This window comes from Moschus berezovskii, chromosome 9 (assembly GCF_049115385.1).
Source record: "Moschus berezovskii isolate FMDL1 chromosome 9, NW_MosBer_1.0, whole genome shotgun sequence".
In the NCBI taxonomy this organism is placed as follows: Eukaryota; Metazoa; Chordata; class Mammalia; order Artiodactyla; family Moschidae; genus Moschus; species Moschus berezovskii.
In genome coordinates, this window is record NC_142468.1 from 44,179,220 (window position 1) to 44,202,143 (window position 22,924).

The 22,924-nt window shown below is 39.6% G+C and overlaps 2 protein-coding genes across 2 annotated transcripts in view; one reads left to right on the top strand and one right to left on the bottom strand.

Annotated features, from left to right (window-relative positions):
* USP8 (ubiquitin specific peptidase 8) overlaps window positions 1-11,802 on the top strand; it is a 63,191-nt gene extending 51,389 nt beyond the window's left edge. Inside the window, exons 19-20 of the mRNA XM_055437481.2 lie at window positions 2,558-2,640; window positions 10,265-11,802. Of these exons, the coding sequence (XP_055293456.1) occupies window positions 2,558-2,617 (60 nt within the window). The 3' untranslated portion in view covers window positions 2,618-2,640; window positions 10,265-11,802. The remainder of the gene's footprint in view (window positions 1-2,557; window positions 2,641-10,264) is intronic.
* On the bottom strand, window positions 904-19,531 carry USP50 (ubiquitin specific peptidase 50). The gene is made up of 7 exons (XM_055437490.2): window positions 19,464-19,531; window positions 17,186-17,380; window positions 16,776-16,971; window positions 15,914-16,123; window positions 14,493-14,635; window positions 10,685-10,817; window positions 904-1,095 (listed from the first exon to the last, which is right to left on the bottom strand). Exons 1-7 carry the CDS (start codon window positions 19,529-19,531, stop codon window positions 904-906), a joined length of 1,137 nt encoding a protein of 378 aa, XP_055293465.2.
* Window positions 19,532-22,924: the final 3,393 nt, after the last annotated feature.

Genomic DNA, 22,924 nt, shown 5'->3' on the forward strand with positions numbered 1-22,924 from the left:
ACTTTATCCCAATACAGTTACTTAAAATTTAGTACGCTTACTCTGTTGCATCACTTGATTCCACTCTTCCTTCACCTTGACCATGAACTGCATATAGCACTTATGATTCTCTCAAGAGTTGAATGTCAAAGTAGGATATAAAACCTTAACACCCAGGCAGACTTGTTCTATCAAGAGTAGTAGAAGTCTTAGGATTAAGGTAAAAAGATGACTGCAAAGTGAACTGCATTATAAACCACATCTTTACAAACTGATGTATTAAAAGGGATAGAGGAGTGTAGAATTTATCATTTACCTTAGAGACTCGGTTGTTACAGGTAAAGTCAATATAAACACTCCGTAAAAAATAAGATTCTAAAGGTGCTCCTGAAAGATGTTGCCATTAGTGGATTCCCAGGAAAATGAAAGAATCGGTTTTGAATTGTGAAATGGACGACTTTTCATGTTCTGCAATTAGTCTGAGTGACTTATAGCTTCTTGGCTAAATTATCATATCAATTAATATTTTCAAATCACAGAGCCACTTGAACAAAAGTTATTTTGGTTTAGCTCCATGAAGTATCTTTGGAAAATAAATTTGTTGGATATATCTAATTATGAGATAATCTGTGATAAAAATACACATTACTAAACACTGCACTTTGAAATATGCACACAGTACATAATTTGAGTGCTTTAAAGGTCCCCATCAGTTAGTACTGCATTATTTTTTTGCTGCCTTTTTCAATGGGCTAGGACCCATGTTTGTTATAGACTTAACTTACCTTGTAAAAGGTTGCATAATATGCCAGAAAGACTTAAAAATGTCAGTGAATTTAAGTTGAAAGAGTTTTAATGACAAAGCAAAACTTAAGTACCAGGTTCTCACTGCTAGTTTTGCAATTTTCAGGAAACAACATTTTCTTAGCTCTTGCATTTTTGTGTAGGTATAGAAAAGGGCTGACAGCTGTAGAACAGGAGATATGCTGCAGCAGTTTGGACTGAAGTATCTGGAATCTCACTGACTCGTGTGTCATCAAAGCTGTACCAGGCCTGGGTCACTGAGTTCTTGGAGAAAGCAGTGTAGTGGCCACTATCCAGATCACCAAAGTGGTTCTGGGGGAAAGAGGAAACGTCAGATTTAGTGTTTACATTTGAATACTTGACTGTTACAGCCAAAAATGTAGGGCCACAAAATATTTTTAATAATTGCCCTTTATACTGGATTAAAAGGAAATGACAATTTTAAGTCGAATCATACAAATAGCCTGACTGTGCTATTTTTCATGTCACTGAAATGGTTATACATTATGTTCATTGACTGTTTAATAGAATATGTTAATGAAACAGGATACTATTTGACAGCAGCTAGTATTTATCAGTTAATACTGAGCACCTACCATCAGTTCAGTTTAGTTGCTCAGTCGTGTCCGATTCTTTGTGACCCTGTGGACTGCAGTACTCCAGGCTTCCCTGTCCATCACCAACTCCTGGAGCTTATTCAAACTCATGTCCATTGAGTTGGTGATGCCATCCATCCATCTCATCCTCTGTCGTCCCCTTTTCCTCCACCTTTAATCTTTCCCAGCATCAGGGTCTTTTCAAATCAGTTAGTTCTTTGCATCAGGTGACCAAAGTACTGGAGTTTCAGCTTCAACATCAGTCCTTCCAATGACTATTCAGAGCTGATTTCCTTTAGGATGGACTGGTTGGATCTCCTTGCAGTCCAAGGGACTCTCAAGAGTCTTCTCCAACACCACAGTTCAAAAACATCAGTTATTTGACACTCAGCTTTCTTTATAGTTCAACTCTCATATCCATATAGGACTACTGGAAAAACCATATTTTGACTAAATGGACCTTTGTTGGCAAACGAATGTCTCTGCTTTTTAATATGCTGTCTAGGTTGGTCATAACTTTCCTTCCAAGGAACAACAGTCTTTTAATTTCATGGCTGCAGTCACCATCTGCAGTGATTCTGGAGTCCCCCCCAAAATAAAGTTTCTCACTGTTTCCATTGTTTCCTCATCTATTTGCCATGAAGTGATGGGACTGGATGCCATGATTTTAGTTTTCTGAATGCTGAGCTTTAAGCCAACTTTTTCACTCTCTCACTTTCATCAAGAGGTTCTTTAGTTCTTCTTCACTTTCTACCATGAGGGTGGTGTCATCTGCATATCTGAGGTTACTGCTGTTTCTCCCAGCAATCTTGATTCCAGCTTGTGCTTCATCCAGCCCAGTATTTCTCATGATGTACTCTGCATATAAGTTAAATAAGCAGGGTGACAGTATACACCCTGATGTACTCCTTTCCCGATTTGGAACTAGTCTGTTGTTCCATGTCCAGTTCTAACTGTTGCTTCTTGACCTGCATACAGATTTCTCAGGAGGCAGGTCAGGTGGTCTGATATTCCCATCTCTTGAAGAATTTTCCACAGTTTGTTGTGATCCACACAGTCAAAGGATTTGGCGTAGTCAATAAAGCAGAAGTAAATATTTTTCTGGAACTCTTGCTTTTCGATGATCCAGTGGATGTTGGCAATTTGATCTCTGGTTCCTCTGCCTTTTCTAAATCCAGCTTGAACATGTGGAAATTCACGGTTCACATACTGTTGAAGCCTGGCTTGGAGAATTTTGAGCATTACTTTTCTAGCATGTGAGGTGAGTGTAATTGTGCGGTAGTTTGAACATCCTTTGGCATTGCTTTTCTTTGGGATTGGAATGAAAACTGACCTTTTCCGGTCGTGTGGCCAGGTTCCAGGCATCTCTTGGGAGTCAAGAGTTGCCTGTTACTCCAAGAGATACCTGGAGTCAAGAGCACCTACCATACACAGACTATTAAACATCAAAGGAAACTTTAAAATAAGCATCATCTCTCCTAAATGAGCTTATAGTGTAATTTTGAAGATAGGCTAAGATTAGACATGAAAAAAGACATTTAACATGGCAACAAGACATAAAACGACTGCGTATTGTGACTACACAATTTGAGGGGGGTGCACAGCAATAGCTCCCTCAGTCATCCAAGGCCCAAAGAAGAACTTGTTCCATTCGTCTTTCCAAACCCAGTAGAGGAATGTTTGAAACAAACGCATTGGAGAACCTCATTTTTCAGAAGGTAATATGGCATACAGCAGTGTCAGCAAACTGTATCTGGCCATGGGTCAGAGCCAGCCCACTGCCTGTTTCTGCATGGCCTGTGAATTAAGAATGCATTTTATATTTTTACATGGTTGAAAAAAGTAAAAAAAAAACACAACTATTTTGTGACATGTGAAAGTTATATGAAATTCAAAATTTTCAGTATCCTTTAATAAAGTTTTATGGGAATACAGCCATGCTCATTTGTTTATAAGTGGATGCTTTCACACTACAACAATAAAGTTGAATAGTGACTAGATACATTGCCTGCAAAGCATAACATATTTACTGTCTAGCTTTTTACAGAATAAGTTAGCTGATCCCTAGGGTAGAGGGAGGAAAATGGATTTTTCTAGTCAATTCTGACTATGAATTCAGCTTTAATACTATACAATGACCTTAAGAAAATTATTTAACCTTTCTGAGCGTAATTCCCCTGTCTTTTAAGACTGGATAACAAGACCTTGTCTTATATACAACTACTATTTCTCTTGTAGTACAAGCACATAGGAGGTACTTTTTAAGTGTCCCCTTAGACCTTCATCTTCCTCACATCTCCCCTTAAACATTAGAGAAATATCCCAAAGCTAATATTTAAAAGATTCAGGCTCTGGTCCTGATGTTGGCCATGTGACCTTAAGCTGATACGCTTACATTTCCTTATTTATAAAATGGTGCCCAGAGACTTCCTGGTGGTCTAGTGGTTAAGACACTGCTCCCAATACAGGGGGGCCAGGTTCAAGCCCTGGTCAGGGAACTAGATCCCACATGCTCCAACAAAGATTGATGATCCCCAGGTTACAACTAAGACCCAGCACAGCCAAATAAGTAAGATAAATACTTAAAATGTCCATAATAGTGTGATGTAATTTGGTTGAGAAAAACAAAACATCAGGTGGATACAGATGATGACTAATGTTCTAAAGTGACTAGACAGATCATAGGTAGAATATGTTCAGTTTTGATGGCTTTCTGTAAAAACAAAAAAACGAACATAGCAGAAGCAGGTGAAGCATCATTCTTGACTTCCGTTCCCAGTAATTTTGGCAAACAGCTAGCCTGAAAGCCTTCGTATGAAACTAAGGAATGCTGAATGAAACATGATAAATACCCATTGAGATATATGACTAACTTTAAAGATGGTATGTGAGAGTAATCTCAAGGGCCCAAGTACAGAGGAAATAAAAGATGAGTGTGATATATGGTTGATGCTGTGACTGTCTGGGAGTAAAGGCAGTTTCTGGACTCTGGAACCACTATGCTTGGGTTTTAAAGGTAGCACAAGGGTTGGAGGTAAAGTCTTAAGTCCCTGCAAGGTGAGGCGTTGGAATGAAATTCACACACATAGCCACAACCTCTTAAAAGAGATTGACCCTCAATAACAGAACAAAAGGTACTTCCCTGGTGGTCCAGTGGTTAAGAATCCACCTTGCAATGTAGAGGATGCAGGTTAGATCCCTGATCGGGGGAACTAGGATCCTACATGCTGGAGGCCAACCAAGCCCGAGGGCTGTAACTACTGAGCCTGAGCTCGAGAGCCCATACCCCACAACTACAGAGAAGCCCGTGGCTGCAACAAAAGATCCTGCATGTCATGCTGCAACTAAGACCTGACACAGCTAAATAAATACTTATTTTAAAAAAAGAATAAATGACAGGGGGGAAATCTATTCTCCAGTGTTTAGCTTAGTTTAGGCTCTGGGTACAAAGAATAAAAGAAATTGCTAGAAATTTGTTACCACAGACCTGGCTTCTGGGGGATTCAAATTTAAACTGTTAATACCTGTGTGTGTCAGAATCCTGTGAATGTAATGTGAGAATGAGAAATATTTTGGGGTTGCTTGGCAAGAGAAAAGAGAATTACTTTCTAGATTGATGGACCTTAATTCAGGCTGCACAGGATAACCACACGTTAAGAAAAAAAGGCCAGTTATGCTGAACTCACAATTCAGTATTACAGAACACCCAAGGAAACAATTCACCATGAGTAAGAGAAGGCAATAAATAACAAGATTAAACCCCAAGCACTTTAGGTAATAGAGACTATACAGAAAGTATACAAACATTTAAGAACAGGAAGCAAACTTTGGAAACTTCAAAAGAACTTACAGAAACGATAAATACTTGAAATTAAAAATTTCAAGTGTTGAGAGTACATAGAATTGAAGAGAGAATGAATAAATTATACAGATGAAACCAAGGAAATTACCCTGAATGTAGTAGTGGCAAGAAGTTGAAAGAGAACATTCAGTATATACCTAGTAGAAGTGCTAGAGAATAGAGCACAGGAACAAGGCGTTATTGAAAGTGACAATGACTAGAAATGATTAAGGAAAGACATGACTCTTCAAATTTAGAAAATACAGTGAACCAAGGATATAAATAAAAATAATACTGCAAAACAACAAAGTTTTAAAGGCAACAGGGAAAAAGGATTATCCACAAAAGAATAACATGATGGCAGAACTCCACGGCAGCCATATAAACCTGAAATAATAGTTTTAAAACAATAAAAGAACTGCATCCAGAATTTGCTCTCTAGTTAAAGCATTCAAGAATCAAACAAAAGATATTTTCAGTCACAGGCTTAGACTTCAGGATAACAGACTTGATGTAAAGTACGCTGAAGTATGTCCAACACAAACAAAATTGAGTACAAGTGAAAAAGTGATTTGTAAGAGAGCCTAGGACTTCCCTGGTGGTCCAATGGTTAAGAATCCACCTGCAAATGCAGGGGATATGGGTTTGACCCATATCTAGGAAAATTCCACATGCCTGTGGAGCAACTAATAAGCCCATGCGCCACAACTACTGAGAATGAATGCCAAAACTCCTGAAGCCCTCATACTCCAGACCCTGTGCACTGCAACCATACCAGAGCCAATGCACCAGAACGACTTAAGTCTGTGTGGTGCAACCACTGAAACTCACGCACCCTAGGGCCTGGGCTCTGAACAAGACAACCACAATGAGAAGCCTGCGCACCACAATTATAGAGTAGCTGCTGCTTGCTGCAACTAGGGAAAGCCTGCAAGCAGCAGTGAAGACCCAGCCAAAAGTTAAAAAGAGACAAAAAATTGATATATCTATCTTTCAGTTATTAATTTTGTTGAAGCAGATAATAACTTAAGAATGTATAATTGAACAACACAACAAATTTTATTTAATGGACATATGGAACTCTGAACCTAGTTTTAAAATTATTTTCAAGCACACATAAAACTAGTACAAAAAGCAAGTATCAACCCGTGCTATGAAAGGATAATATCAGACCATATTTTCTAATAAGAATGCAGTTAAGTTAGGAATTAGTAACAGAAATGCGACTATATAAAATAATGTTTGGAATTTTTGAAATGTACCTCTAAATAACAAGTTGATGGAAATCAAAGGAAGTTGAAGATGGGAAATAAAGATCAGAAGTCAATGAAATAGAACACAAATAATCAACAAAACCATAAGCTGGTTCTTTCAGATAATAAAATAGATAAACTATAGTGTTAAGGATAAAGGGAGAAGTAACAATTCAATTATGTTGTTTAGTCCCTCAGTTATGTCCGACTCTTTGCAACCCCATGAACTACAGCCCGCCAGGCTCCTCTCTCCATGGGATTTCCTAGGCAAGAATACTGGAGTGATTGCCATTTCCTTCTCCAAGGGATCTTCCTGACCCAGGGATTATCTCCTGCAAGCCCCCTGAATTGCAGGCAGATTCTTTACTGCTGAGCCACTTGTAAACAATTTTCTGCCAATAAATTTGAAAAATGCAAAAAAAAGGATTTTAAATATTCTTAAAACCATGTTAAAGTAAAACAAAGCTTTTATAAGTTAAAACAGATAAGTGTCTTCATGATCTTTGGGTAGAACAAGCTGTGGTATTTTCACACAATGGAATATTATACAGCAATGAAAATGAGTAAGCCACAATACATGCAATAATATGAATGAATGTTGCATAATTTTGAGTGAAGGAAGTCAGACACAAAAGAGTCCACACAGTAGGATTTCATTTCTATAAAGCAGAAGAACTGGCAAAACCTGTCAGCAGCCAGTGGTCTCCTGGACTAGAAGGGGCCACAGGCAGTTAGGGTACTGGTAATATTCTACTTGAACCATACTCTGGTTACACTGGCAAGTTACCTTTTTGCAATTTTACTGAGTTTTACATTCATGGTTTCCACTTTTAGAAAACAGACATGTGGACATAGGGAGGGGAGGGTGGGACAAAGTGGGAGATTAGGATTGACATATACACTACCATGTATAAAACAGATAGCTAGTGGGAAGTTGCTGTATAGCACTGAGAGTTCAGCTTGGTGCTCTGTGATAACCCAGATGGGTGCTATGCGGGGGTGGTGGAAGGGAGTCCCAAGAAGGAGGGGATATATGTATACATATAGCTGATTCACTTTGTTGTACAACAGAAACTAGCACTACATTGTAAAGCAGTTATACTCTAATTAAAAAAAAATGAAGTAACAGAAACTCCTGGATAGACTCACCATGGCTAAAGCAAATTGATCAAACATTTCAAAATCTACTCACCAAGAACAAAAATTCCAGGACCAGATAGTTTTTTTGTTTAATTATACCAGACTTTCAAGAAATAAGTTATTTTTATCTTATACAGACTGTGCCAGGGAATAGAAAAAATGGCAAACCTATTTTATGAGGCTAGAAACAGACTGATCCTAAAACAAAACAGACTGATCCCTAAAACAAAAACAGAAAAGGACAGTATGAGAAAGAAAGTTACAGGTTAGTTTCTTGATGGTGAAAATAGATATTAAAAATGTGAAAACATTTTTAGCAAAAAAAAATTAAGTAGAAAATCAATGTTTGCTATGTTAATAGAGTAAAGGAGAGATTCAGGTCAGTAATCTTCAAAATGTGATCTGGAAGAATAAAGTTTCATGAACATGACAATGCATTATACAAAGTTGTGAGAGCAAAATATTAGAAACAACCTAGATACAAAGAGTTACTAAAAGAAGGTAAAATGTATGCACTAAAGCTAATCTGTCAACATGGATTAATATCACAAAAATAAAGCTGAGGAAAAAGTTACAGAAGGATATGTAAGTTAACGACACTAGATTTATAAAACATGCAAAACAGACTATATCACACATACATGTGTGACAAAAGTATGAAAGAATGCATGGGAATGTGCTGTGCTGTGCTAAGTCACTCAGTCGTGTCCGACTCTGCAACCCTATGGACTGTAGCCCGCCAGGCTCCTCTGTCCATGGGATTCTGTAGGCAAAAATACTGGAGTGGGTTATGCCCTTCTCCAGGGGACCTTCCCAACCCAGGGATCGAATCCGTGTCTCTTACACCTCCTGCATTGGCTGGCAGGTTCTTTACCACTAGCACCACCTGGGAAGCCCTGCATGGGAGTAATTCCTTCCAAATTTAGGACTGTGGTTACAACTGAGAAGGGAGCGAAGTGGAGTTGTTAAAGATACACAGAGGCTTGATTTTTGTCTACAATATTCTATTCTTAACATCTGTGTGTGTACATATTGTGTTTTCTTTGCCTGAAATATTTCATAATTTTAAAAAGTTTTCCTAGAAACCAATCATTTGAAGAGGGTTGAAGGGGGTAAATGCTGTTAGTGTATGATCACTATTTTCAAATATTTGAAGGATTGTCACATATAAGACATGCAAGATACAAGAAGGACAGGGAATCCTGGTATGCTGCAGTCCATGGGGTTGCAAAGAGTCAGACACAACAGAGTGACTGAACAACAACAACACATATAAGAAATAAGGATGAGTTCTGTTTGGCTAACACATACGTACAAGCATTTGTTAACCAAAAAATCACACAGGTGTTAGCTGTGCTGTGTTCAGTTGTGTCTGACTCTTGCAACCCTATGGACTGTACCCCGCCAGGCTTCTCTGTCCATGGCATTTTCCAGGCAAGAATACTGGAGTGGGTCGCCATTTCCTTCTCTAAGGATCAAACCTACGCCTCGTGCGTCTCCTGCACTGGCAAGTGGACTCTTTACCACTGTACCACCTGGGAAGCCCAAAGAGTTTGGGCCCAGTGTAGAGAGACAAGTTAATAGTCAGAGGCAGCATAACATAGTAGTGAGAGCAGGACCGTTTGGAACAGCCTGCCTGGCTTCAGACCCTGGCTCTGCCCTTTGTAGGCATGAGACTGTAGTAGATTATTTAATCTCTGTTCCTGTTTCCCATTCTGTAAGATGGGGATGATAATAGTGTCCACGCCTCACAGGGCTACATAAGAATTAAATGGTTGATTATTTATAAAGTGCTTGGAACACTGTCTGCTACATAGCAAGCACTATATGTTTGTAAAATCAAACAAATCTGGCAGATAAAGAGCCTTCCTTGTAAAGCAGAGAGCTCTTTAAGGGTTTATTCAAAAGCTGGATAAATATCTGTTAAGGATGGTATGGAGGCAATCCTTCCTTTTTGGGTCAGGGTTGAATACTTCTCAAACTTCAGTATGCATTCCAGTCACATGGGGATCTTGCAAGTTTCCAGTATGGGGTGGAGCCTGATATTTCTTATTTCTATCAGGTGTCTCCTGGGGAATGACACCTTGTGTAGCAGAGTTCCGATGGCCTTTCCCCAGGACCATACATCATGGTTTCTAAGGTGCTTAGTTCTTGTTTCTGATCAATCACCAATTTTCAGTAAATTCTAGGTATATTTCTTTCAAAATAAATTTTTACCCTTCAATTAACTATAACAAACAAAGAAGAATGTCAAGGATTAATATAAAAAGGATAAAGTAAAGAAGGATCTTTTTTAAGTTTGAAGTATGGTTCTCAGTTGAGAGATGTTAAGGAGAAAGACCAGTTGAAACAATATTTTATATTAATTCAGCAATAAGCTTAATAGCAAATTAGACTTCAGCACACCAGAGGACTCTGGTGAATCACACTGAGATCGAGTGGGAGCCTTGCCCATCTGACACTGGACACAACTGGACCTCCAAGTTCAAGTGAAACTGGAATGTTCAAGTGAAACCTGAATGTTCTGAAGAAGGTAATACTGTGATCCAGAACAGAAACCCAGAGATGGTCTTGTGCTTGGGGTGGGTTGATGCTGTGGGAAGTTGTAGAAGGTCTGGTCTGAATTATACTCCATGATTTCTTTCCTTCAGGGAATCCTCAGTGATGAAAGTTGATTCAGAGCCAATGGAATCCCCAGAGTTTCCTCAGACTGATGCTCACAGGCAGTGATTATGTTTGGGGGGCTTTCACCATAGAAAGCCTCATGATTATTCAACATAAAGCTACTGGAACCAACTTGTGCTGCCCACTGCCCAGAGCACAGCTCACAAATGTCCCTCGATCTGAACTGGCCATGGAGTAGTGGGACAGTAAGAAGGCAGCGTAGAGGACATTGTATTCTTTAACTGCCATACTGTTCAAGGTCAAAGCAGGCAGTTTCCAGGCTATTTTGTTTTTAAAAGAACAGTACAGGAGAAGTCAGGAAGAGATAGAAGTAGTCATTCAAGCAAATAATTCTACAGTTTTCTTTAAACCTGTGTTACTTTATACAGTTTCAGCATTTTACTCACCACCACTGCACAGAGGTTATATTTAGTATGTTGCCGAAAAATTGGACAAATGTAAGGCGTAAGGTCCAAGTTAGTGAGCGGGTAATGAATATCTGTCCTCAGTTTCCTTTTCATTGTACCCAGAATGTCAAACCTGGAGAGATAAATAAATGTGTGAGATAGTAAGTCTGTAAACCACTCATGAATGAAGTCCACATCTTTCACAAGTTTGTAGTTAAAAGTAATTTCTTGGAAAGATTATTTGGTGCTGACCTTTACAAAAATTACTTTGTCTCATCTACATATATTTAGAATCTTCGCATCCACAAGCCTTGCCAAAACTGAGGCTGGAGTGGGCCAAGGGCCTGAGTCAAGGAATGAAATGGATTAGAGTCAGTCTAGCAGGAGGAAAAGAATGGAATTAAAGCCAGGATCAGCACTGGAGGAGTAGAAATCACACTGGTGGCTTCCTGAAGTCTTCCCTCCAGCGGATGCTGTTTACCCTAACCAAGCTGACTCAGCTTTTTCTTATCTTGATTTCTGCACACATTGTTTTGTCAGTGTCCTGTTTTCCAGCTCTGAGGTTTTAATACATCTTTAATCAGATAAAACTTGGTGAAAATCTTGTCACATTTTCTAGATGTTACATAGATCAGCAAATCTGAGGTCATATCAGAATCACTCCAGAGCTTTTAAAAAATACATTATGTTCATTTTGGAAAAATGGCTGATTTAGATCTAGAGGAGGGAAATTACTGGGTGAGCCTAAGATATTCTTGTGCCAGAAAGTAAACAATCTTGTTTGCAAAACCTAAAGGAATATCAAGGGGAAAAATTGAAAGCAGGAGGAGAAGGGGACAACAGAGGATGAGATGATTGGATGGCATCACCAACTTGATGGACGTGAGTTTGAGCAAGCTCCAGGAGTTGGTGATGGACAGGGAAGCCTGGCGTGCTGCAGTCCAGGGGGGTCACAAAGAGTCGGACACGACTGAGCTACTGAACTGAAAGGAATATTGTTATCATATGACCCCATATGATAGGATATCATAAGATCCCATGCCTAGGTATCAGCTCAAAAGAAATGAAGAGGTTTTATATCCACATAAAAACCTATTTGCAAATGTTTATAGCAGCTGTATTCCTATCTGGAAACAACCCTAATGTTCATCAACTGGTGAATGGATCAACAATTTTGTTACATTCATAAAAGGGTATATACTACACAGCAATCAAAAGAAGGAACCACAGCTACATTCCACAACATGGATTAATCTCATTGTTCTAAGTGAAAGAAGCCAAACTCAAAAGGTCACATATGGTGTAACAGGACATTCTGGAAAAGGTGAAACTATAACAATGGAAATCATATCAGAAGTTTCTATAGTTCATGTATACATATAGTTGATTCATGTTGTTGTACAACAGAAACTAACACAACACTAGGGAAGCAATTATCCTCCAATTAAAAAAATAAAGTTTCTAGGGGCTGAAGGTGGAAGAAGTGATTGACTGTAAAGGAACATGAGAAAACGTTTTGGGGTGATGGAAATGATCTCTATGTTGGCAGCAATGGTTATATCACACGTCAAAATTCATGGAACTATACACTTAAGGATACATTTTATATATTTAATTATACTTCATTAAACTTAATTAACTAATGGGGTGCGCACAGGAGATGGCTTGAAGCGGATCCCACTGGCCAACCTGAACAATTTGAACATCAAGAAGAAGAATAGGGCTTCCCTGGTGGCTCAGTGGTAAAGAATCCACCTGGCAATGTAGGAGACATGGATTCAATCCCTGATCTCAGAAGATCCCCACAAGCCATGGAGCAACTAAATTTGTGTGCTGTAATTACTGAGCCTGTCTCTACAGCCCAGGAACCATAACTACTGAAGCTCATGCACCCTAGAGTCTGTGCTCTGCAACAAGAGAGGCCATGGCAGTGAGAAGCCAGCACACTAGAGAGTAGTTCTCTCTCGCGACAACTAGAAAAAAGCCCATGAAGCAATGAAGACCCAGCACAGCCAAAAATAAATAAATCATTTTTTTTAAAAAAAGAATGATAATAGTAATGGATATTAAACCCATATTTTAAATTTTAAAATATCCATGAGTTCAAAGTGATACTAGTTACAGAGGGGAAAACTATACCTTTAAATGGCGAGATCTTACAGTTGCTACCGTAACTAAGGGATCAAATTTAACATTACCAATATTTTTTGGACCCATTTTCCAAATATTTTTTTGAAAATTGGGACAAATTTTCATGATTTGCCTCCTGATGTAATGTAATGAAAAGTCCATAACATCAGTTTGGCAGATTCTTGCTAAAACAGCTTAGCCTGAATCTCACCAAGGGGAAACAACAGACAAATCCAGAAGGAGGCAAAAATGGCTCAATAGGAGGGAAAAAAGTTTAACTATTAAAAAAGAGGGAAGGATTAGTCCAGATTAAAAGAGGCTGAAGAGATAGCCAAATGCAATGTATGACCCTTGACTGGATGGATTGGAAAAGTAATGAAAGACATTTTGGGGATGGGGGAATTTAGATACGGACTATATCTTAGGCGATACAAAATTATCGTTATATTTTTGGGCCATTTGATAATGGTGTTGTGATTATGTAGGAGAATGTCCTTTTTTCTCAGGTGATACATGCTGAAGTATTTAAGCATGAAATGCCTTGGTGTTTGCATCTTACATTAGATGGTTCAGCTAATAAAATGGAAGGGACAGAGAAAGGGAGAGCTGAAGGGAGAAAGACTGGAAAAATGGAAGGAAATGTCAAAAAGTGGCACCAACTAGTGAAGATTTTAGGGTATATGGATACTCATTATATATCTTTTCAACGTTTATGTATGTATGAAACTTTTAAAAATAAAAACTGAGCTGGGGTGGAGATTAAAAATTAAAATAGTGATGCTCAGATTCCATGTCAGACTTATGGAATTAGAGTCTCCAAGTGGGGAGGCAGGGAATCTATCTTTAAAAAGCACTCAAAGTGAGCTCCAAAACCTCTATCAACAGTTAAAAAGAGAAAGAAAACATGATGTACATATACATGATGGAGTATTCAGTTCAGTTCAGTTGTGTCCGACTCTCCGTGACCCCATGAATCACAGCACGCCAGGTCTCCCTGTCCATCACCAACTCCCGGAGTTCACTCAAACTCATGTCCACAGAGTCGGTGATGCCATCCAGCCATCTCATTCTCTCTCGTCCCCGTCTCCTCCCTCCCCCAACCTTTCCCAGCATCAGAGTCTTTTCCAGTGAGTCAACTCTTTGCATGAGGTGGCCAAACTATTGGAGTTTCAGCTTTAGCATCAGTCCTTCCAATGAACACCTAGGATGGAGTATTACACAGGTGTAAAAAGGAATGAAATTCTGGTACACATCACTACAAGGATATCCGACCTTGGAAACATTATGAAACAGGTCAGCAAAAAGGACAAATGTTGTGTGAGTATACTTATGTTAAGTATCAGAATAGGCAAATTTACAGACACAGAAAACAGACTGGAGGTTACCAGAGGCTAAAGAGGAATGAGGGGTGGTTAATGGTTCCAGAGTTTCTGTAGAGGGTGATGAAAAAGTTTTGGAAATACTGACTGATGTATAACATTGTGGATTGTAATTAATGCCAGTGAAATTATACACTTAAAATGGCCAAAATGGCAAATTTTATTATGTATATTTTACCACAGCTTTTAAAAAATTAATATACCCAACACCATCAAATTGTACATTTAAATAGGTGAAATGCATGGTATGTGACTTACATTTTAAAGCTATTCCAAAAATCTGCTCACAAAATCCATACCTTTTTAGGTGAAAGACAATTGTTTTTGGCACTTTGGAAATAGTGGCCCTCACAGCTGTTTCTTGCTTGGTTTCACAAAAGGAACAGTGAATCTGGTTGTTCCAGGTCAGTGTGTCTTGTTGAAAAAAACACTGGAGACAGTCCTATTGAGGAAAAAAGCATTTGATGACCAACTTGGATCCACCACAATCTGGGCTCCTGTCTATATGAGAACTCTGAAAGAGCTGCAGAAATGTAATCCCCGGTGCTTTTCTCAAAGTCAAGCCGAGAGGTGCCAGCACCACAAGATGCGGTCTGGATGGGATCCGCCTGAAGGAGTAGCTGCTTTCTCACGTAGTTACTGCAACGGATCCAAATGTCCATCTCACTTCTGATCTCTGGATCATCATTTTACTGTTGCTGATTTGTTTCAGAATAATACCAGCTATGCAGTTTCCACTAACCAAGTCAGGCTTTAAGTTATTTGTCTCATCACAAAAGTGATCTGGTGACTGAAAATGGCCGTATCCTTGTATCTGGGGGTGCCCCATAATAAAGACAGCAGAACAGAGAGAATCAGATCTCATGCCCACAAGAGGCATCACCAACCAGCCAAGCCCCCTGCTCTGCAAACCATTGGCCTAAAGAAGTGAGCACAGATTGCCAGCGCCTCATTTAGAGGCTTTGGAATTCATCTCCAGCAGGCTTTAGCAGTTTGATCTGAGAAAAAGTCCAGGTCTGAATACGCAGTAGAATTCTTTTCTCTAATTCCGGTATGTGAAAAAAGTTTTAGCAATAGATGTACTTTCATAATTTTGGAAGAAAAATATTAATGTGTGTTTTTCTGCAAGGAAACTTAATGCTCCCTGCCTGCTAACAGCCACCTACCTTTCACTGACACCTCCCGCCCCCCAACCCCCAACCCACTCCCTGACCCTCCCCACTCCATTTACAGATTAACTTTTGGTATTACAATAAAGAAAATTCAAGAGGTAAATTAAGACACCATTCCATTCTATCTTCCCCCTCAAATTCCTCAGCTTTTGTCCAAATATACGTGGCTCAAGACTAAGAGTCAGATTCATTTCTATCTAGTTTCCAATCTAGACCTACAGACCTCTGGGATGAAAAGGAGCCATAGAATTTTTATAAGTTTAAATTTCCTGTACGCACCAAGCCATCTCAATAGATTGAATAAAGCCCACCTATCTATCTATTTTACAGTGAGGCTGTTTTTACTGAGCATCATCAGAGTTACAACTGAATTCATAGTAACTTTTGGCTGTATGTCACTTTTCTACAAAACTTTGTCATCATGTGCTTCCTAGTTTTTTTTATAAAGTGACTCCCGTTATACTAGAAAATATAGGAAACAGTGCTAAGAAAATCCAGGTCTGGGGAAGAGAGAGACAGAAGAGGTCTCCAGGAGTAAGAATTCTTACCTGAAGAGAGCACTCGTATTCGGATGGAATGGGGAGGGAGATGACGGTGAAAACTTCATTCTTGTAGGTGCAGTTCTCACACTTTAAACATACAATGCTATAACTGAGCTGCCCTTCAAACAGCCGGGTGATGATGGAGGACTCATTGGCTATCATCTTCCTACAGCATCTTGGAATGGATCTTTTTTCATATGATTTTCTCCGGTGATACTAATCAAGGGACAAATTCATGCCAAATCAACTAATGGTTATCAAAGTTGTTTTAATAGAATGACCTGATTTTTCTATCACAATGCTACCCAAAACTTTAGTTTTGGATTCAGATAATAAATAGAATAAGATCTTAAGAGTATATAATAGGTATAATTTCTGATAATTCATTGATTTGTCTCTTTAAGTGAAGCTGAGGATGAGGACACCCTAACCCTGGTAAAACCCATGTCCATGGTGCCATAAGCTGACAGCCAATGATACTGTGATATGGGAAACGAGGCAGGTTTTCCTGGGAAGAGGGTAAGCTGCAAACTGGCTTCTGGTCATGCAAGTTTATTTAGTGGTAAGATAAAGGAACTGGATCTTTCCTCCAGTCCCTTCAGATTATGTTCTCTAGCCTCCTATTGTTAGGGGAAAAAAAAGTTTCTTAAAGAGCAAATGTTAACTCCTAAGATAGTCCAATTTTGTTAGGCTTGTAGCCTGATGTGAATCTAGCTGATGCCCAGGAACAGCATTTCTGGGAGCATGTTCTGACTGTCCAGTGATTCTACAGCCTTAGCGAAATGTTCTAAAGGCGCTATCGGTTCTGCTTTGGCAGCTTCTTTCATCACACCTCCTGCCCACGTCTCCCACCATTAATTCTGCCTACCTTTTTCAGAGCTTCATGAAGTGCATTCAGGACATAAATCAAGAATTCCTGAGCATCTTGCTGCGTCTTTTTCATAAATACTGGGTAGATGTTGCCAAGAGCTGACCGAAATATTTCTGGTGAGACACAGTCAGAGTCTCCAAGCCACATGTCTGTCATCACATATGCAAAAGCAGTGGCAACCTCACTGCAGTCCCTAAGAAGGAGGGGAAATGTTTCTGGCTGATCATGTGGCATCAGACCCCAAGCCTGATTCATTTCTTGGTTGACCTTCTCATTTTACTCATCCTAGAAACAGGATCTGGGGCGCTGCAGCCTCTACTAACTGGTTTAGCCCTTTCCAGAAGGTCCCTTCCCTAACCTCACCTTGGAGAGCAGGGGTGGGGGCCGGGCCACAGGTAAGGCCTTACTTTTCAAGAGCGTTAATGTACTTTCCCGAGAGAAAGTATTCCACCAGTGGTGAGATGCTGCAGAGACACTGTAAGATGGCGTTCATGTAGCATGTGTTGCCCAGGTTCCGCAGGCCAGTCACCCCCTGGAAGTGGGGCTGGTTCTCTTCAGTCTCATTAACTGGGCACGGGTCATAGTGATCTCTGCACTCTGCACTGTGGAAAGAAAGGAAAGCATTTTGAAGAAACAAAATACACACAAATGAAATCAGGCCCTCTCAGCCTCATGACGCAAAAAAGAGTTCTTCGTAAGACTTCTACCAAATACATTCCCTATCAAAGACAGAAGTATTTGGACTTGGAGTCTAAAACTGTGTTACTTGGCTCAGGACTCTCTGAACAGTGAAAGTGAAGTTGCTCAGTTGTGTCTGACTCTTTGCGACCCCATGGACTGTAGTCTACCAGGCTTCTCTGTCCATGGGATTTTCCAGGCAAGAATACTGGAGTGGGTTGCCATTTCCTTCTCCAGGAGATCTTCCCAACCCAGAGGTTGAACCCAGGATTCCCGCACTGTAGGCAGACACTTTACCATCTGAGCCACCAGGGAACTCTGAACAGTGCCTACAGCCAAATAAACAGAGATAAAATTTCTTCCTAAAACCAAAGCAAGAGGACAGAAAATACTGCCCTTTCAGGGTCCTAGAATCTGCTAAAAATGCAGACTTTCTTTCTAAATACCATTTAGAGTATTTACATTTTTGCTGGACAAGTAATTTAATTATTATTACTAGTAATAATAATAATAGATAGCAGTTAATAACAATGATGGCGAAGGAAATGGCAACCCACTCCAGTATTCTTGCCTGAGAAATCCCATGGAAAGAAGAGCCTAGCAGGCTACAGTCCATGGGGTCACAGAGTTGGACACAACCAAGTGCGTGTGCAGAGTAAAAATGAAAGTGAAAGTGTTAGTCACTTCTGTGAGCCCAGGAACTGTAGGCTGCCAGGCGCCTCTGTCCATGGAATTCACCAGGGAAGAACACCGGAGTGAGTATCCATTCCCTTCTCCAAGGGATCTTCCTGATCCAGGGATTGAACCTGGGTCTCCCACATTGCAGGCAGATTCTTTACTGTCTGAGCCACCAAGGAAGCCAGCTATCATGTATTAACTGGCACTATGTTAAGCATTTAATATGAACTTACCTATTTAAGTCTTGCAACAATTCTATGGGGTAGTACAGTTATTTTTGAATCCTGTTTTACAGGTGAGATATCATGTGTAAATGGTCTAGTCATTTGCTCATGGTAATATACTAAGGCATGTGCAGTGACTTGTAGAGAGAAGGGATATTTATCTATCTACCTACCCATCATCTGTCTGTCAAGTTATCTGGATTTATATATCAAATATTAGGAGTCTATATGTGTGTGTACACATATATATGCATATATACATTCAAGAGCATAATATATACACATATAATATACGTATATTAAGAGCACATACACGGATATATGTGTATAAATTATATGTGTATATATACATACAAACACACAAACATACATAGAGGGAGAGAAAGAGCACATACTTTGCAAAAAAAAAACAGATCTTCCTTTAAATTCTGTCTGGCACTTACTACTTACATGATCTGGGACTTTTATATGTCTGTTTCTCATCTATAAAACAGGATAGTGTTACTTGGCTTGCAGGATTGTTCTAAGGATTAAATGATGCAAGGTATGAAGCACAGATTACATAGTTAATAAATGGCAACTTAACCTAAAAACAATTTTTAAAGAAATGACTGATCCAGGATGTCCATAACAGTAGCTATGGAATTCACATGTCCATATGGATCAACCAGACCCCACAGAAGAGAGTCCTTTCTCCACACAGAGCTGCCTTCTGTGATTGGGCTACTGCACCAGGCAGCCCAGTATCTCTGTCCCCTCGATTTTTCTTTCCACGCTTAGTATCTCAAATTGGGTCACCAGGAGACAGCTACCTCACCTCAATACCTCTACTTACAATTCTGCCAGTTTGACAAGTTCTCTCTGTTACATGGATGGACATTTCCCTTTTATTTATCAATATCATGGGAGGCCCAGACCTGTTACTCTTTAAGAATAACTATTAGCTGGATATTAAATAACATCTTCCCTTCCATTTGGGGGACCTCCAATGAGTCCAACCTGGAAAAATCATTCAAAATGCAGCATGCACCTCTTGACCCCTTAAGCATGGCTTCCTCCTGCCACCCTAAGCTTATCTAAAAAACTATAGTAGACAGAAGCTCACAGGACATAGTAGATACTGAAGTCGTCTTCAGGGAAAGACTGCTGTGAAGCCATTTCATGAAACCACATTGGTCTTTCACTTCTATTTAGGAGCTGTGTCTAATCCTTTTAGCTTCATTTTTCCAAGCCTGTCACTTGGGTTCTTTCTGTTTCTAATAAACAACTTGTATGTTCCTCTCTACTTTCAGTAGCTACAAACATTTCATCTGTACTTCAGGTACATTCCAACTTGGATTTCCCGTACATCATAATCCTTTACATTACACTTCAAGATTCTGCAATGTTGCCATTGATACTGGTAACCTGGCTGCTTTAAAACTTTCAAAGGTTAGAGTTCAGAGAATTTACAGAACATATGACCCCTTTTCCTCCATCGTTTTAAGTGTTTATTGTATGTATATATTATACATTCTCACAAACACACATTCACAGAAGATTTGCCTCCACATCAGTGGACACTGGCAACCCTGCCCCCTTAGGGCACTCATCCACTTACCCAGTGACCACACCTCTTATAGGCCTTTGAAGGACTGTTTCCCATGGTGGAAAGGGAGACAGCAGTTTTTGCTGCTTCCCAAAACATATAACATTAGGATAGACTAGAGTATTTCCCTTCATGGTCATCAACTAGAGTGCAAAAGAGGTTCATACCCACACACATCACACTAGTGCACACAGGGAAAATAAAGTGTTCATCATAGAAGAATTTATAAGCTGAGAAACAGCAAAGCACATGTGGTCTCCTGAGCTCTCGTTTTCTTCATAGAGAACCATGCATAAGGAAGAACTTCAGTAGAGAGGGAACCCCTTGAAAAGAACTCTCCACCTTACACTCTGTCTACAGAGCTAATACCAACCTGTTCTTCCTCTAAGCAAACTCAGAATCTGTAAGGAGTAGGTAAAGAAAGCCATTAGGGCCAATTCAATTCCTTTTTTCTCAACTCTACATCAAGTAAAATGAACAAGATTACAGAAGGGGCTTCTCAGGTGGCTCAGTGGTAAAGAACCCACATGCCAATGCAGGAGACACAAGAGATGTGGGTTTGATTCCTGGGTCTGGAAGATCCCCTGGAGGAGGAAATGGCAACCCACTCCAGTATTCTTGCCTGGGAAATCTGATGGACAGAGGAGCCTGGTGGGATATAGTCCATGGGGTTTGCAAAGAGTTGGACACAACTGAGTGACTGAGCATCAGCATCAAGCATACAAATGAAAAAAGTTCTTCAAAAATGTCAGTATCAGGAAAGAAAGTAGGCTGATAACTATTTCAGATTAAAAAGAAACTAGAGAAACAAGACCAAATACTCAATCCTGAGTGGGATCATGGATCAGGAAGAAAATTAGTATAAAAGAATATTATTAGTACAATTCATAAAATCAGAATATGGATTACATATGAATAACTTTGTATTTTGTTGAATCTTTTGAATTTTATAACATTATATTCTGTTTATTAAAGAGAATGTCCTTGTTTTTAAGAAAGACACGCTGAAAGATTAAGGGGTAAAGGGGCATGATTTAAGCAACCTGCTTTCAAGTGGATCAGAAAAACACACACAGACACAGAAACATGATGAAAGAAGGGAAAAGGGAGTGATAAAGCAAATATGAAGCAAATGTAGCCCAAATGCCTACAACTGGTGAATCTGAGTGAAGGTATACTACAGTTCATTGTACTCTTCTTGCAGTTCTTCTGTAAGCTTGAATTATCGCAAACTCAGTTCAGTCCAGTTCAGTCGCTTAGTCGTGTCCGACTCTTTGCAACCCCATGAACCACAGTACGCCAGGCCTCCCTGTCCATCACCAACTCCCGGAGTTCACTCAAACCCATGTCCATCGAGTCGGTGATGCCATCCAGCCATCTCATTCTCTGCCGTCCCCATCTCCTCCTACCCCCAATCCCTCCCAGCATCAGACTCTTTTCCAGAGAGTCAACTCATCGTATGAGGTGGCCAAAGTATTGGAGTTTCAGCTTTAGCATCAGTCCTTCCAGTGAACACCCAGGATTGATCTCTTTTAGAATGGACTGGTTGGATTTCCTTGCAGTCCAAGGGACTCTCAAGAGTCTTCTCCAGCACCACAGTTCAAAAGCATCCATTCTTCGGCGATCAGCTTTCTTCACAGTCCAACTCTCACATCCATACATGACCATGGGAAAAACCATAGCCTTGACTAGACAGACCTTTGTTGGCAAAGGAATGTCTCTGCTTTTTAATATGCTATCTAGGTTGGTCATAACTTTCCTTCCAAGGAGCAAGCGTCTTTTAATTTCATGGCTGCAATCAGCATCTGCAGTGATTTTGGAGCCCAAAAATATAAAGTCTGACACTGTTTCCACTGTTTCCCCATCTATTTCCCATGAAGTGATGGGACCAGATGCCATGATCTTTGTTTTCTGAATGTTGAGCTTCAAGCCAACCTTCTCACTCTCCTCTTTCACTTTCATCAAAAGGCCTTTGAGTTCCTCTTCACTTTCTGCCATAAGGGTGGTGTCATCTGCATATCTGAGGTTATTGATATTTCTCCCAGCAATCTTGATTCCAGCTTGTGCTTCTTCCAGCCCAGCGTTCCTCATGATGTACTCTGCATAGAAGTTAAATGAGCGAAAAAAAAAAAAAAGTTAAATAAGCAGGGTGACAATATACAACCTTGACATACTCCTTTTCCTCTTTGGAACCAGTCTGTTGTTCCATGTCCAGTTCTAACTATTGCCTCCTGACCTGCATACAGGTTTCTCAAGAGGCAGGTCAGGTGGTCTGGGATTCCCATCTCTTTCAGAATGTTCCACAGTTTATTGTGATCCACACAGTCAAAGGCTTTGGCATAGTCAATGAAGCAGAAATAGATGTTTTTCTGGAACTCTCTTGCTTTCTCCATGATCCAGCGGATCGCAAACAGTTACAAAATTAAGAATGTAGTAGATATACTTGTCATTTGGATTTATCACCAAGATATATTACCATTAAGTCAAAAAGCAAGATGCTTAAGAGTTACCTGTAGTATATCCAAATGGTTATCTATCTATTTATGTAGATATTTGTACATTAATATATACTTTTATATTTGTGTTCAGGCTACACAAAGACATTAAGAATACATTAAGACATTAAGAATTCAGGCATCATTTATGACACCTGAATAAGGAATCCTGGCAACTAGAGAGGCTAACTCTTGCAGTTATTTGAACTTTGCAGTCTATTTACAGATGAGTTTCTTGAAGTCACCACAGTGATGGTTCTGTAGGATTTGAATGCTATCATCCTGCTCCTTTTGTAGATGAATTTCTCCCAAGACCTTGTTTCTCCTAATCAATGTAGTCTGGTTAAAATTTCATTTTATATTTGATACTGGAAGATAAAAACAAACTTCATATTCACATATTGATCTTATAACCAGGAAGCTTTCTAAACTTTAGTATAATTTTTATTAATATATAGGTTATTTGGATTTTTTCCTTTCAAT

Bases quoted from the DNA above. Each gene is read 5' to 3' on its own strand.
- USP50 (XM_055437490.2), bottom strand. From the start codon at position 19,531: ATGTGGTTTCATGAAATGGCTTCACAGCAGTCTTTCCCTGAAGACGAC. The intron at 14,636-15,913 runs GTAAGAATTCTT...TTTCCTCAATAG, and splicing joins AATACGAGTGCTCTCTTCAG to GACTGTCTCCAGTGTTTTTT. The intron at 10,818-14,492 runs GTATGGATTTTG...TTATCTCTCCAG, and splicing joins ATTGTCTTTCACCTAAAAAG to GTTTGACATTCTGGGTACAA.